The following is a 17,057-nucleotide window of genomic DNA, read 5'->3' on the forward strand; positions in this document are numbered from 1 at the left end:
GTGGCAGTGTCTATGGTGTGATGAGGTTGCCCCAGATTTACAAAGTGAAGCAATGTGGCTCCTTGACAAAAACCCCCCACTATTTTTCAGTGTTTCTCTTTAAATTTGTGATTTTTCTGGCTCCGTAATTTTTTTTTAATAACCTAATGGCCCTAATCAGTAGGCGATTTGTTAATTTTTAACAGGGGGGATGGCCCAGTGGGAGACCAGTATGTCTCATATGTTCCGAGATTGTGGCGATTGTTAAAGTGGCAATGTGAAGTGCCACTATGAGACAAATTACATAGCATCTTTTGAGTGGGATGGATTTTGATCATTTTGCTAACAAGGAGAATGTCATTCCCCCCGAAATCGCCTACTGGCCCTAATACGGCACAGAACCTTGCGTCTCAGTCATATTACAAATAAAAGAAGAGTCCGTAAGACAAAATAGAGAATATACCAAGAACACTATAAAGATAGGAATTTACTGTGTCGGCAATGCGCTGCCAACAAGCCTCCCTGGTCGTTAATGTTTCTCTAAACTCTTCATACCCTGATATTATCAGTGTGCATTCTTCTGGGGAAAAATACGGAACATGAGCCATTATGAAAAACCCTACCTGCGTTGCAGAACATGCCCCTTTTATTCGAACGTGCACGAACTCAAAGTTAGTAGACTTTTCCTCTACACGTAGCTTAACAAATTACACATTATTTATACTTTTTCTTACTCACTGTTGGTTTAAGTTTAAGTGCATCTGAACACCACAGCTAAATTTCAGCTTAACGGAACATTAGCCAGTTGTCGTCAACTCCAGTAACTTAAACACTTCACCTGTTTACCCTTTGCTGCATTAGTTGTGTATCTGTGTGTGTTTAGCCCTGCCCTCGAGGAAATGAAAGGAAAGAAGAGCAACTAGCCCAACCGGTATGTCGGCATCGATAAAAGGAATTGATAAGCTGGGAGGCATACGATTCCGATGGATCGGAAAATTTGCCATTCCCATCCCCATCGGAGTTTGTCAACCATGACAAACTCTGATAGGGATGGGAATTGAGGACTGGTTCCAAATTTTTGGTTACACATACTTTTTTAAAATGGAGAAGTGGCGATCGTTTTGACAGCTCTGAAAACTGCAAAACCTCAAGGTTACATAAAACAGGCTTAGACTAGGGACTGGACTGGCAGGATCATATGCATATGAATATCGAAGTGAGTTACTTCACAAAAACTATGTATGCTGATAGATTTTCCATACCTGTATAAAATCTGTTTGTACTATAACCCTTTTATTGTTACAGAGAAATGTGAGTACTGTTCATTACTAAGTATGCTGTTCTTTTCTTTACAGAAAATGCAGAGCTGGTACAATGTAAGTATATAGTAACAGCCCCTCTTCATGCATTGAATAGGTGGTACTTGACTTGATTTTAGTGTTTATCCTTTAAGTAAACAGTGTTTTTCTCACTTGTTTTTACCAAATATCACAGTCCAGCCCAAGGCTGTGCATGCTAGTTATGAAGTAGAATACCATGTTCTCCTTTCTCTTTCCTGTTCTCACCCTCAGGTTCTCAGTCCTACATACAAACAGCGGAATGAGGATTTTCGTAAACTCTTTAAGAAACTTCCTGATACAGAGCGACTTATAGTGGGTGAGTGAGACACATAGGCGTCAAAGACATGTTGGCATATAATCAACTCTGTGTGTGCTGAGCTCAAGTGGGGCGAGCTACACCTGTGTCACCACGCATTCAAGAAGATTAAATACTCAGCAAAACCCCTCACATCAAACTCTTGAATAGTTGAAATGATTTCTGATACAAGCAGGTAACTCTCTGTCAATTGACATCTTTTCTTTTCCTGTTTCTTTTCTCAGACTACTCTTGCGCTCTGCAGAAGGACATACTGCTTCAGGGTCGCCTTTATCTGTCAGAGAATTGGCTCTGTTTCTACAGTAACATCTTCCGCTGGGAAACCACTGTAAGTCATTTACACACTGTGTACACATTTGCACACAGTCAAACACATGCCTGTTATAACCTGGTTAATGTCACACCTGTAATCAGATAAGTCCTTTTAATGCACTTGTTTGCAGATCAATATAGATACGCTCAGGCTGTTGGTGAGATAAGAGTATCGGACACAGAAATACACACTGAAGCATACACACAGTAAATCTCTGCCCTTCTCTATTCAGATCACTATCCTGCTGAAAGACGTGACCTCTATGACCAAGGAGAAGACTGCCAAGCTCATCCCAAACGCCATCCAGATCAGCACTGACAATGAGAAGGTCAGACGCAAGCACAAATAGTATCGTTTTCAAAGAACTGAAGCCTTTTAATTTTTGTACGTCATACCAGGGGCATTTATCTGTAGTTTATTAACACATTCTCTATCCTTTACAGTTTAAGTTAACTGCTGCTATAAAAGCATGAAAAGTATTCTTGATATGGTTTAATTTAAATGATATTTTTTTGCCAGTGAAGCAGTATGAGCTGACTCAATGTTATCTCCACTGACCATGACAAAGAAAACATACCAACAGAGAAAAAAACATCTGTCGAATCTACTGTCACATTTTTCTTCTTTCTTCCTTCCTTTCTTCCCTCCTTCCTCTCCCCCTGATGTTCACCCTCTCAGCACTTCTTCACATCTTTCGGAGCAAGGGATCGAAGCTTCATGATGATTTTCCGTCTGTGGCAGAACGCACTGTTGGACAAGGTACAACCTCCTCTCCCACCCTCCTGGCGGTTTATGCTGCTGCCTGGCGTGACACAGCTAGTAGTTAACATCTTAGAATAGAACACAGTGTCAAGAAGAAGGAGATGGCCACAAACACAGGCTTGGGAGAACAATTTAAATCACTGTTATTTGCTGAGTTTGAATGTAGACATAGACTTTGGACAGGGCTGGTGCAGAAACACAGCAGCTATGTATTAAAGCACAAGGCAACAGACAGCGAGATGAAACATGTTGTGAAAACATTACAAGATGTTGACTTGTCAGTGTCAGGTATTGACACTTGCAAAAGGTTGCCAAACAAAACAAAAAGTCGCTGTCAAGAACAATCATCAAATGCTATATTGTGATTAGAATCAGTAGTGTTAACTTCAAACTTACTTGATATGATATAATGGATTAAAGGTGTAAATCATCATGGAGGTCAGCAGAATTTAACGACCAGAAATATGTTGATTGACTATTTAAATGTCATTGGTTCTAAAAAATAAGTCTTGTGTGATGCGTGACCCTTATGAATTTATTCCCTGTATTATGCAGGTAATGTAAGTGGCTGTGTCCTGACTGGTTGGCTGTCCTTATTTTCACTCTGTCATATCATATTGACTACTTAAGCGCCACCTCATTATGTGTTGTTCATCCTATTTACAGAATTCATTGGCTTTCGAGGGGCAATGAGAATCAATCAAAATTGTCACACTATATAACACAATGAACAGAGGCTTTCCAGACCTGTAAATACACCTCTCTGTATCATGTAGTCAGGGTTAGCCACACTAGCCATGCAGTCTACATATACTCCTAAACTATGCATGAATGCAAGAAGAGAGAGCTGTAGAGCTGTTGTGTAATACATTATGGCAATACATGAATGAACAAATCAGTCATTTTTATTTGAACTAATTGGCTACTCAATAAGAGTTTTGTGTTTATTTTACAGTCTCTATCCCCCAAAGAGCTCTGGCACATCGTACACCAGTGTTACGGCACTGAACTGGGCCTCACTAGTGAAGACGACGACTATGTGTCCCCCACTGCCGAACACATGAATGGCCTACTGTAAGTGTTCATGTGTAAAAACATGCCAGTATATGGTGCAGTGCGTATTATTTGAGAGTCCTATACTGTTGTATGTATGAAAGAGTAAGTAGTTTGTATGAGGGTAATGTGTAATTGGTTATTTCTTTCTGTGTAATTTGTTTAAATTTACAATGCATGAGTATGTTAGAAACATGATAACATTTTTGAGTAAAGCTTGTGTCAGCTGGAACAGGAGTGTGCTTTTTTGAAAATTTATTTTATGTATTTTTTTTACTAAATCCTATTGATTGACAGTTGCTAGTGCTGGGAATTTTGTATACTATCATTGACATTTAAGCGTCAGTTATGTAAATGTCTACCTTACCTAAATTGTAAGTTTATTGTGGTTACTTGCTAAAACAGAAAAAGCAGTAGAAAAAACAATCCTCATCATGTTCTCGGGTTGCATAAATGTGCAAATACCACCAAACCAAGTGAAAAATACATGTAGCTTGAGGGGTTAGTTTGCTCTTTCTTTAACCAAACAAGCGCATCCTCGCTTATTAAGAGACAGGTTTGTGTGTATGTGTTTTGTTTTTTTTGTTGTTTGTTTTCCTATCCAATGCATTAATTTAAGTTTTATCAACTAGTGTTTTTAATGTCAGCTAGCATAACAATTGGATTAAATGCCTGGTCGGTTAAATATTTCCTACCATTGTCCCTAAGTTCTCTAACAAACACTTGGGTCTTTCTCTGTATGTGTCTCTGTCTCACTCTCACTTCCTCTACCTCCGTTCCCCAGGCCAGGAGATGATTCATTGTCGGTCACAGATCTACTAGACCTGAGCTCAGTGTCGGTTCCCTCCACGGGCAGCTCTCCCCCTCCCCTGGTGCCCTGCGGTCCAGCCAGCCCTCCCTCAGCTACCAACCTCGGGGTTTCCTCTCCCCCTTCCTCTGCCTCTTGTCTGCCCATAGAGGTGCCTTCCTCATCCGGACGCAGACTCAGCTCTGACCCCCTCGAACTCAGCCCGCACAGCTCCCACAGCTCGCTGCCATCCACCACTCCCACCAACGCCTCTGCCCCGGCCTCTGCTACTGCCTCCTTTGTGAGTGTTCTTCTTGACATCCATACATACTTAGGCATACAACTTTGCAATAGCTAGTCTTCAATGTAGTGTAATGCATACTCTGATCACATCAGAGGTCATATTTTTAATTACTTCCTGTGCAAGACAGTTGAGCAAGAATAATGAAAGACTGAAAAAATAATGTAGCAGTTATCATCTTTGTTACTTTGTGATTGAAAATAACCTTTTTCTGCACATTGTAATAACTTGATTTACACAATGTAGACATTTTACACACAAAATCTAAGTAACTAATAATAGTTTTTTTGTGCAGTGTAATTATTGTTCCACTGATAGATTTGGTGGATTCTGTGTCTGTGTAATGTCAGTGTGTTAGTAAGTAAATAATGGTATCTAGCCAGCTGTGATTCTTGTTGTATTTGATAAACAAATCTAATTTGTACACTTGCAGCATATACAACATATCCAGTACAAGCTCACATTAGTAGGGCTTAGTAGTGTCATTTTAACACTCAAATTGATGTAGTAATTTAATCTGTCTGCTGGAGTTGTTCTCCATAATCAACTATTCACTGGCTCTTAAAACACTACTGGCATGACCCTTCTACAATATTTGTGACATAGTAAAGCCTTGATACAAATCTGGCCCTGTCTATACCTGTGATAGTTTTTTTTTTTTTTTTAATTAACTGCATTCAAATGACTGTACTGTACAAAACAGACACTTGATTCCAGAAATAAATAATCTAGGGCAAGGCAGGTTTATTTGTAAAGCACATTTCAAACACAGCTGCAATGCTTAGATAAGGCACAAATAATGCATTTAATCACACAACTAAAGTCAATCAAAACGGAAAATAAAATGAAGTAAAATATAATACAAATAGACAAAACATTCTTGACAAGAAATACAGGATGAATATAAATAGGTATGTGGAATACTGTGTAGTTTTTCTGATTGGTTCTATGTCCAGTCAGTCTGCTCAAAAACAGCTGCTGTGCTTGTTTCCCCTGCAGTCTTGATCTTGATATGGACAGATTAAGCCCAAGCCAAGCTAAATTGAATAAATGGGGTGCTGTGTTGACTGTGTGTTGGTTTCAGATTAATTGCACGGCTGCAGTGGTATGTCTGCTCAGGCCGCGTCAACACGAGGTCAGCTCAGCTGAGGCCTCTTTCCTCTCAAGTCATATGACAATGGGGTGATTTCCCTACAAACCTCTTGCTAACTGGCCTCTGGTGCGCTTTTTTCCCCCTCACTGCATCAGAATCTGGAAGAGGGAGGGGACAGCCTGTCTGAGTCAGCCAATCACATGCTGCCCCGGCAAACCACCAGTCTGGGAAATCTCTCCTCATTGGACATCACCAACGATGAAGAATTGCCCACAGACCCCAGCAACTCCTCTGACACGCAAGAAGAGAGTGAGTTGTTTGGGTGAACAGACTGCCACAAGAACCCAGTAGAAATGGGAAAGTGTAAATTATATAAATAGATGGTTAGATTAGAATGCATATATTTGAATGGTAACTTGTTTTTAACAATATTTAATTTTAATGATATACTTTGTGAATTGAGTAAACTAAAAATCAGCGAAAGGCTTTTAAAAATCTACCATAAGGACTTAGAGTTGGACTTTCAGTGTCAGATCCAGTATTAATTGTATCTTAAAACTTATTTTGATTAACTCTCATGGGATGCCTTTTATGATGTTATACTATTTTTAAACTCTACTCTATATTTGTGGTGTCTTCTTAATTCACTGTGCTTATTTAAGGTTGTTGGCTTTAATCTGACTGTGAAATAACTTTGTCTTTATGAAGGTGCTAAAGTTTTTTTATAGTGAGTTCTCTTATTTTCCCTTCCTCCCGATCTCTGTGAAGAATAAGTTCCTGCACAGGATTTATAACTCAGAACATAACAGGGATAAAAGTTTAACCACAACTAAAAATATTGTGTGTACTAAAATAACAAGAAACTGAAATAAAATCCAAAAAAAGTGAATTCTTTCTTTTTTCTTCCTGACCTCCAGGTGAAGTGGAGTCGTTTTGCGCTGACCTGAATGGGCGGCTGCACATCAACACTGCGGTCCGCATGAGTGTAGACAAGCTGCACGACCTGCTCTTCTCTGCGGACACACACTTCATCCAGCACCTCTTCTCCCAGCGACACTTTACTGGTGGGCAAAACACACAACTACACACATAAATATGATGGGCAAAAATTTGTATCCGCTTGTACACAGTTGGCATGTAAAAATACAGGTTTTCTCTAGCGTTACACAACTCCCTTTGATTATTAATGGTGAAATATTAAGGCACTTTTTGTTTTTATTGGGTCATTGAACCCATGTTTGAGAGATCTGAGTTCTTTCTCGTGCTATGAAACTGTTTGGCTGTGATGATGATGTGATCTTCCGACATTGCCCAGAATGCATTTCAGCAACCACCACAGAACTTGCATTAACTTGTTGCATATTATTAAGCGCAAGAGAGCAAGTTTTTCCTGTCGAGACAGTGACAGTTATGACCCAGTGTTTGTTGTTGCTCTGCTGCTTACTGGACTATTCACAAACATTTCAAGGACCTGTGGGAACTATGAATGAAAGAGTAAGTGAAAAGTCACTTACTCTTTTATTCATAGTTCCCACAATTTGAGGAGAAAAAATCATGGCCTTGAAAGTTTTTGAAAATGGACATAAATAGACATGGGTCATTGAAAGTGTTTTGAATTTATATATTTTGCGCAAGAATAGAAATTGAACTTCTTTTAATACATTTTTACTTAACTTTAGTAAATAAGCTATGTTCCACCACATAATCTGCCATCACTGTAACAGCACAGTGTTCACACATTCTCTCTTTTTAATTGTTGTCTGTGAGCTTCTGTAAAGCCTTCTAATTCTAATTATAAAAATTCTCATTGTTGTAACAGTAATTAACCTTGATCCGTGTCTCAAACTAGGCCATGTTGGGTCCTTGAATTTGAGGTAATTGGGCCTGAAAAGTCATTGAAAAGTCCTTGAATGTTATGTTTAAGAAGGTGTGGGAATCCTGTTCATTCTTTGTGTCTGTCACTAGAACCTGAAGTTTGCTGTTGTTGGTGATACTGTTGATATTGTGACATTTTTCTGCCATTAAGCTCAGTTGTAGGTGCACTGCAAGTATCTATTTGTGTTGTTGCCATAATGTTAGTTATCCATGGTAATAAGAAAAACACACCTGCAAACATCTCTCGGATGTTTTTCTTTTGAAAGTAGTTTTGTTGCTCTCATGAAGCAGCTGTGCTACTCGGTCCAGCGGATAAATACAAATGTAGTGATGTACCCCCCCCCAAACCCAAAGACATGCTGTAGCTCACTGTATTGTGCCACTAATGAGGGTGCCACACTAGCTGTTAACGCTGTATTAACCACCCTCCATCATTGCTTCTTTTTTACTTTACCATGCTGTTTTCATGCCTTGCTTTGTCACTGAACTATTATTTTATTTGACAGACTGATAATTAAGGTCATCTTTGCATAAATGCAGTGTGTATTTTGGAAATGTTTCTGTAGTAGTTTAAATGAGGACAGAGGTGGAGCTGTGGAGTTGATTTGGCCATTGCCTAACCCAGTTGGAGGCCCAGCCCGCTTGGGAGCATTGTGTAGCTCTAATTGGGGCATTTCTTTCTGTCTTTTTAAATTTATTTTCTCTCTCTCTCTCTCTCTCTCTCTCTCTCTCTCTCTCTCTCTCTCTCTCTCTCTCTCTCCAACCCCTCTAAATCTCATGGTCTCCTTTTTATTTACAAATTCTCAGCCTTTTCTTTCCTTTCATTCTCTCATTTTCACAAAATCGCTTGTAACTTTTTGTGTCTTGTTCTGTCTTGAGTCGCTCATGTTTGTTTTCTCTGTCTCTCTCTCTCAGACCTGTCGGTGGGTGAATGGCAGCAGGACAGCAGCAGTGGGAATACGAGCCGTGTGCTTAGCTACACCATCGCCCTCAACAACCCCCTCGGCCCCAAGACCGCCCCTGTGGTGGAGACGCAGGTCAGTCCTTGACAAACACCTTTTTTAGTTTCATTATTTAGCCCTTTTTCACACAGTCTTTACTAAAGGCAAATAACTGGGTAGAAACGCCGTTCTTATTTAGCTATAACTGGAGTGGAACTTTCTCTATAGTTGTATGTAGTTGTGTGTTGGAGATCTTTAAAATGTTTGCTTTGTAATGGTTCCAGTTTTGGGCCCAGTTAGGGTTTATGTGCAGGTATCACTGCTAAAAGTGATAATCCATTGTAACAATAAACAATTAATCTTACATCTCGTGAAAATAAATTAAGAATTTAATTCAGAAATAACATATATACCATTTGGAAATGTTGCTTCTGCGCAGACCAAATCATTGCTGCCATATTAATTACTATTACTATATTATTATTATTAATAATATTTTATCAAGTAGAAGTTAATTTTAAATATTTATTAAGCTTATGTACCATTTTCCCCTCAAAGCATTTTGAATCATCTTTGTTTTTAGAATTAATTAATCACATTCTTTGTAGCACACAAGTTCTTGCTGTAGTATAAAAACTGACTGGTGAAATTTTGTGAGATGTCAATGTTGCATATATTGTCCAAGTATTTTTTTGACAACTCAACAATGTAGTATTTGTTGTAATATTGACTACATTTTCCCTGAAACACTACATCACACTGGAGGAGACGTGATGTCGTTTAAATACGGGGATAACGGCGTGCATTTTCAGACAGTCCCTCCTGGAAGACATTCTTAGTGTTGTACTTGGTTGTTCACATGAAAAGTGACAGAAAAATAACGAAAAAATAGAGCTTGAGAGAAAAGTTAAAACCCTACTTACTTTCCCACCTCCACACAGTTGGCCAATGATAGCGTCACAAAGTTACAGAAAATGTCAGACACAGCCCCCCCAGTTCCATCGTTAGGCAGGTGTGGGAAGAGGGGGTTTCCGAAGCTTTTCAACCATCCAACAAGTAGTTCTGATAAAGCATACTGGTGCCATTACAGCAGTTAATTATCAGCCAAAGAAGCCATAACTAGCAGAAGGGTCAGTTGATGGTTTTGTTATGTGTCTGAAGAAACCAATAAGTGTGCATACCATTAACTATCCACCTCCACTTTTCTTACTGCTTCCAGACGTTGCATAAGAGCAGCGCCCGGGGGGAGTGCTATGTGGTGGACTCGGAGGTCATCACTTCAGGCATCCCCTACCAGGACTACTTCTACACTGTCCACAGATACTGCCTCACCTCCATCAACAAGCACAAGAGCCGGCTCAGGTATGCTTGTTGTTGTCTTATTGGGGCTAATCCCATGTGGGTGGGATTTTCTTTAACTTTGGGCTCACCCATTGACTGTGAAAACAACAGTCAAAACAGAAGAGCCGCATGTGACAGTCTTACTCTCATGTTGAATGTGTTGCTTTCCTATGTGAACTTATCGATTTTATGACAGATTCTGTTACTGTTTCATGATGAAAGACTTTCATCTTTGACTCAAAGTTGCAAAGTTACAATTTATTTTTTGATGCTACAGTTGATAATATCCCATCCACAATAAGATAAAGGATTAAGAAGGGAGCTGACACATGACTTCAACTAATGATTTTTCTAAACACGATACAAGCATAAACAGCAGCACCACAGAGAAGCCAGTAACATTAATGGGGTAAAATGTGAATAGGATGTGTGGAAATATATGTGGTAGTGTTCTGAGGTGCTAAAGGAACACTAGATTCAAACCAAAGAGCAATTAAAGGGCATCAAACACTGACCCATCTTATATATCTGAGCAGCTGCTTAGCACAGGTGTTGGGTTTTCCGCTTGCCAGTCTCCTGCAAGGGGAAGCACACAACACAAAAATCCAAGCAGTGCAGAGACAGCATCGCCATATTTCATCTCTCCTCTTTACATTTGATCTATAGGATCCTTGTTTACATGTGCTATCAGATTGCAGCAAAATAGATGATGCAAACTGTAGTTAAGTGGGTAAGTCCCTCAGCCTGGGGACCAGAACATCTCGCTGGTATATGAAACAATCCTGTCAGAGTTTCTCTCCCTTGTTTCATCTAGTGTCCCTTGCTGCCTAACACTAAACAGCTACTGATCACGTTGCTTTTATTTTCAGGCACTATTTGCTTGACTTATTTTTTTTTTTTTTCTCACTTCTGCAGACATTATGTATTTGACTTGATGACACATCAGCGTATTTCCAATACAAGTACAGTGGGGTTTAAATATCATTGGCAAACACAAGTCTTAATGTTAGCATCTCAGGATCAAAGAGCAAAGGCATCTTTCTTAGCATTTTGCACCAACGTTCAACAATCACAGAGGAAGAAAAAGAAAACACTGACACAATAGTTTTTAGTAATAGTAAGACATGTTTCATTTAAGCAAGGGCTTTGACTGTTTCCCTGTCTGCTTCTCAGTAACATTATCACTAGTGGTCTTTATTTGGAGCCTTTTTTCCACTAATAATCTGATTAGGATCCAAAATGGAATAAACCCAGCTCCAGTGATGTCAAACTATTCATTCCACCAACAGTAATAGTTAATTTATAATGCTAATAATGTAAAATTTCAAAATAGGTTAAACTTTTTATAATCACTTCAAACAATGAAAATGTGTAATGTAAAACCTCTTTCTGATTACATTCTGCTCTCAGAATAGTTGTGAGTTTTGTCAGACCTGGAAAGAAAGCATGAAAAAAAGCATATTTGAGTAGGTGATTGTTACTAGTTACAGACAGATAAACAAAATGGCTGGTCTTAGGGTTCAAAAACTATATTATGGCAAAACTGTTAAGTGTCAAGCACTCAACACAGTTCCATCATTTTTTATACTTTAGTGCACTGTGATTGGCGTGTTGAGCATGTTTTTGATTGCTTTCTTTGGAACATGGAAACATGATATCTTAAGTGCTCATGTAAAAACTTGATCAGTTTCCAAGGAAAAACATGAAATGCAGGAACTTGTGGGCCACCGACAGAAGTTCCTGCTTGTTGTCAGGTGCTGGTTGAAAATCATGGTAAATGTATGATAATAGTAACGGAGAATAGTGCTTATTCATTTTAGATTAATATAGAGCAGGTTGAATTGCCCTACATAAAAAATATGAAAGGTTTCTCTTTGTAAACACTCTTTGTCTATATATGTTTTAAACAGGGTTTGTTTGCTTTTTTTCTGCCCAGAGTTTCCTCAGACATCTGCTACAGGAAGCAGCCATGGAGCCTGGTGAAAGCATTGATTGAAAAGAACACCTGGAGCGGCATTGAGGAGTACTACAGACACATGGGTGAGTCACATGGTTGGCCTCTTCCGGTGTATCTCCGTATACACAGCCTGTAGAAACCAAACTGACCTATTCAGGCTTATTTCCCTTTAGTAAATAACTGAACAAAAGTAAAGTGAAACTGCATAAGCAGGGCACACTACCTATTGTCTGTTTGTGTGTGTTGTAGCCTGAATATGTTTGCAAGCATCATGTATCCCTATTAATAATGTTTGTGAGAGTTACTCCTACTAAATGGATCATGACAGTCTGTTCATGTGGTCCAGGTTTCTGTACGTTTTGATTTTACAGATTAAATTGACTTGTTCTATTTTGACAGATGGTTGTTTTGAATTTGTTAACCTGAGTTTCACTATCAATACCAACAAATGTTTATTCAATAGCTTGCTTTGTATTTAAAAATGTATTTAAAAATGTGTTTAGCTTATTGTTAGTTAACTTGAATCTTTGAGCTTCACTGTGCAGAATGATGTATGTGCAGAGTTTGACACTAGAAGGTTGTTTTCACATTCATCTGCTGGAGGAGGAAAGTTTCTCTGTACTCATCTTAAATCTGAGTTTAAGACATGTACTTACGATTTTGAAATCACAACTTGTTTGGAAGTCAGTTGTGGTCCAATATGCAATTTAAGCGATGTTGAAATTTGTAACCTCCAGTGCACATACACTGTGAATGGACTTTTCAGTGAAGTAGGAGACATCTTGTGTCTAGTCGTCAAACATTTGAAATGTAATCAATTTTATGTGTCCTAACATGTCTGAAGGAGATCTTTTTAAACACATTTTGTACCCTAAATAAATACATAAAACTAGCCTTAAAAACATGTTTGTTGTTTTCACACAGTCATACAAGAACTTTGTCCACATAATACCCACACATGCTTAAAATTTTCTAAAATATTACTTAAATAACGCAATGTCTGGTCAGAGAATAAAATATCAAGAATGTGACCAAGTATTCAGTGCCAGCATTTGGTACTTGATAAGTTTTGACACTGAAGTGCTACAGACACAATTTCGTTGGTGCTTCTTTCCTCAACATGTATTCTGATTGGCTATTCAGCCATATTTAGGACATGTTGTGAAGTTGTATTTGTCCCTCCACCTTACATTGCTGGGTTATGTGTATTTTAATTCCTCCATCTATATACTTTCTCCCACAATACAGAGAACGAGGTGTGCAAGCTGGAGACGTTATTGCAGTCTGAGGTTTCCGTGGTAACCACAGGCGATGCAGTGGGGGCGACGCTGCCAAGACCCCACCGGCCCTGCGCCGCCGCAAACGCACCTGCTCTCGACGGCAGGGCGAGAAGGAGCGAGAGAGGGAGGGAGGAGGCATGGGCACCGGAGACCGAGGGGACAGAGGAGTCGGAGAGGAGAGGGACAGGAGAGATGCCAGTAAGTCAGCCAGGATACAGTTGTTGAGATGTTTTGGATGCTGGAATTCAAATCCATGCCACCATCATTGAAGGTCTTGCACCCAAACAAAAAGCTTGAATCCATCTTCTGTGCAATACTACCCTCTAGTGGTTCTCTTTGGAGTTACATTGCAGAAACAGATGTATTAGTCTTTGATCCCTGAACATAATGGGATGTCAAGAATTCTAGAAAACCATTTTACTGGAATTTTTTTGCTGATTTGCCTTGTGGAACGTTTATGACCTAAAATATTAGTATAGTACTTTTAGGGGCTGGAGACATTATAATTTAGTTATCTCTATTAGAAATATACACAGTGGGAACTCTGATCACTGAAAACATCTGGCTTATTTTTTTTTTTTATTTTTAGGTGCTCAGTATATGAAGCTGGGAGAGCGTTCACGTGGTGGAGGACCCAACAGTATATCGACCATCCTCCTCATCGTCAGCTTCATGTAAGTTCAAGTGTGCTTGTACTGTGTGTTTGTGAATAACAGTAGACTTTCTGAATCCCTGTTCTGAGCTTCCCTTCTGGCCATTTTAACTCAAGATCATTTCCAACATGTTTTATGTTTTACTGCACACTGATCATATGAACTTGTCTTATTCACTAGTCATCTCACACACACACAATGAGTTACTCAGAACGGAGTCGAACATTTCTAAATAGAGAGTATGTTATGTAAGAAAGGGATTTTCTGAGTGTGCAATTATAGTGGATATCAGTGCAGTCTACACATAAAAGCATGTGTGTGTCCTTGCATGTATTCTTCCTTCTTAGTAATACAATATGTTCTTTCCTATATTGTGTAATATAGAGGAATTTGAGGAGTTCCTACCTGATCAAATCCCTGGTTTGATTGCATATCTTTAATTATGTTGGCTTTCTGCTGTCTTGGTTTTATCCACATCTGAATGCTCCCTCATTCAGACAAGTTGGATATCGATCTTCTGCATACCAACATCCTCACAATGCCTTTCTTGCTATTTCTCTTCTTTTCCCTTCCTTTCTGCAATACTTCTTGTGCATAGGATCTGTATCAGGTTCGTATGAGAGGCTTTGATTTTATACCACTGGCTATATAAATAAGAACTATGTAAAAGATAGATGGAAAAATCCACCCTTTTATACTCTTAAGGTGCACTCAAATTGAACATGAAGCAATTTTTAAATCTTTAATTCTTTACACAAATTTGACTACCTGAGTGATTATTTATTTTTTTTTTTATGTCCACATTTGATTTCCACAAACATCTAAAGGACTCGACAGACGTTTGCTGTAGTTTGCTACAGACTGCTACGACTAGACTGTATATAAAGATGGACAACATGACAGGTCCTCAAAAGTGAAGCAAAAACATCTGGATCGCCCCCTGGTGGCTGGCTGCAGTATAGGTCATAAACCCCGCCCCCTCCATGTAGCGGATGGGACATGAGCCAACTAAAAACTCAAATAAATTTTTCCCAAAGATCGTTTCTGTCATTTTAGGTAGTTCTTCGATACCGCGGCTCCAACTCCGATCACTACTGCGTAGACTCTGGCTCCAAATGACGTCAAAAGTGCAAGATGGCTGCTCCTGTAGCTGGGATATTTTGGCTTCATTACAGTCTATGGGCAGGGTCTATATATATATATATATATATATATATATATATATATATATATATATATATATATATATATATACTATATATATACTATATTGTGATTGATCAGGAAAATCCCCACACTGATGCACATCTGTGTTACCAAATGATTTGCATAAATATAGATTGCTTCGTTGACAGTTTATGACCAGCAGATAGTTTTAATAGTAGTTTAACTTTATACGAAAATCACATATCTACTGTCATAAAATCCTGTGGTTGGTCCGTTTACTTTCAGACCACAAACAAACTGTACTAGAGTTCACTTGTAAGTGGACCCTCCTTTTCAGGTGGTCTCGATCTGGTTGTTTAGTCAGCACCAGAGTTTGATTGACAGCTGTCACACCAGCCCACACAAACTGCACCAGAGTTTGTATGAAGTGAATCAAACAGGTTTGGTGTGAAATCACCCTTAGACTGTTGTGTATGATCAGTGTATATCAGCAGTGTTTATTGGACTGCCAACTTTTCCTCTACCAATTCAGTTAAGCATTTCTTACATTTCCCAGAATGACTGTCAACAACCTTTTTAAAGAACGGGACCTGACTAGTTTTCAGCTGTGGGCTCAACATGACAAAAGAGAGACCAACAGCTATAGCAGAGCAAGAAAAGGGGATCACAACCTTCGCTCAACACTGCATTGCATTCTGGTCCATGGTAGCTACTGCCAGCGGAGATACTGGTATCTGTGTCAGTAATGTATGATCGTTAAATGTTAGTGAGTCTAGAAAGTAGTCCTTATGCAGGAATTAAACTGGAAATATTACATCATGTCTACATTTGAGCAGTTATCCACAGAAACCAAAAAATACCACATCAGCAAAAAATTATGCCTAGCAATGCAACATGTACATTTTAATAGTAATAGTTGTTCACAACGCTGACATTAGTGTCAGGGTGGATTTTTCCTGCAATAAAGTTAAATTGTGTTGTGAATAGGTGCTGGTTTGCGTGACAAACACTAAAGTATTTGTGCCTGTTTATTTTGTGCCATCAGTATTGGCATTTTGCCGTTGATATCTTACTGATGTTCTCTTAGTGATTCGTTGAAGCATTTTCACTATTTTTGAGCATTTTCATACCAGTCAGTAAATTAGACAATTCTCTTCTCTCTCCGTCCCTGTCAGTCTGGTGGTGCTGGTGGCTCTCAACATGCTGCTGTTCTACAAGCTGTACGCTCTGGAAAGAGCGGCACATACACTGGAGACATGGCACTCCTATTCTGTTGCTGACAGGTAAACACACCACACTATTTTCCATACAAATATCTATTATGGTGTTAATTTGACGTGTGAAATATCCCTCATAGTTTTAAGTTATTACAAAGCAACAAATCATCTCTTTCCTTCTGTAAGGCAAGTAGATAAAAAGCTAAGATAATTAATATTTTATCAATTAACAATGGAAGACAGACAGACAAAGTTAGCAACTAGCTAGTGAACATCAGCAGCAAAAGAGCCAGATATACTACTGACTACTGGCTATAGAAATTGTAATGACTCTGCACTTGTCTTGCTCTCTCCCCATACCTCTTCCTCTCCTTTTGTCCTCCTCCACCCCTTTCTCCTCTCTTCTTGTTTTCTCTCAGTCCTTTGCCTCAGACAGCTGGAGAGTGGGCTCAGGTTTTGCAGCTTCAGAGGCAGTTTCACCAGGCTCAGCTCAGCAAGTGGCAGCAGATCCTGCAGTCCTCTGTCACGCTTCTCGACCAGGTATGTGTGTGTGTGTTTATTTTATTTTGATGTAAAATGTTTGTAGTGCATGTCTGCAGGGACCCGTCAACAAGAAATCCCATGCAACTGCTTGTGCTCATAATGTTCTGGATCGTCACTGCCTTTATATAATCCGGTATAT

At 39.1% G+C, this 17,057-nt stretch overlaps 1 protein-coding gene across 1 annotated transcript in view; it reads left to right on the forward strand.

The window, feature by feature from the left end:
- Window positions 1-17,057, forward strand: part of gramd1a (GRAM domain containing 1A) — a 35,056-nt gene that overhangs the window by 12,074 nt on the left and 5,925 nt on the right. Inside the window, 18 exon segments of the mRNA XM_044208297.1 lie at window positions 1,335-1,355; window positions 1,551-1,635; window positions 1,860-1,963; window positions 2,181-2,276; window positions 2,627-2,707; window positions 3,666-3,784; window positions 4,548-4,851; window positions 6,100-6,253; window positions 6,862-7,008; window positions 8,735-8,856; window positions 9,980-10,122; window positions 12,038-12,141; window positions 13,307-13,369; window positions 13,372-13,536; window positions 13,928-14,012; window positions 14,590-14,601; window positions 16,334-16,441; window positions 16,795-16,915. Of these exon segments, the coding sequence (XP_044064232.1) occupies window positions 1,335-1,355; window positions 1,551-1,635; window positions 1,860-1,963; window positions 2,181-2,276; window positions 2,627-2,707; window positions 3,666-3,784; window positions 4,548-4,851; window positions 6,100-6,253; window positions 6,862-7,008; window positions 8,735-8,856; window positions 9,980-10,122; window positions 12,038-12,141; window positions 13,307-13,369; window positions 13,372-13,536; window positions 13,928-14,012; window positions 14,590-14,601; window positions 16,334-16,441; window positions 16,795-16,915 (2,034 nt within the window).

Source organism: Siniperca chuatsi, linkage group LG9 (assembly GCF_020085105.1).
Source record: "Siniperca chuatsi isolate FFG_IHB_CAS linkage group LG9, ASM2008510v1, whole genome shotgun sequence".
Taxonomy (NCBI): Eukaryota; Metazoa; Chordata; class Actinopteri; order Centrarchiformes; family Sinipercidae; genus Siniperca; species Siniperca chuatsi.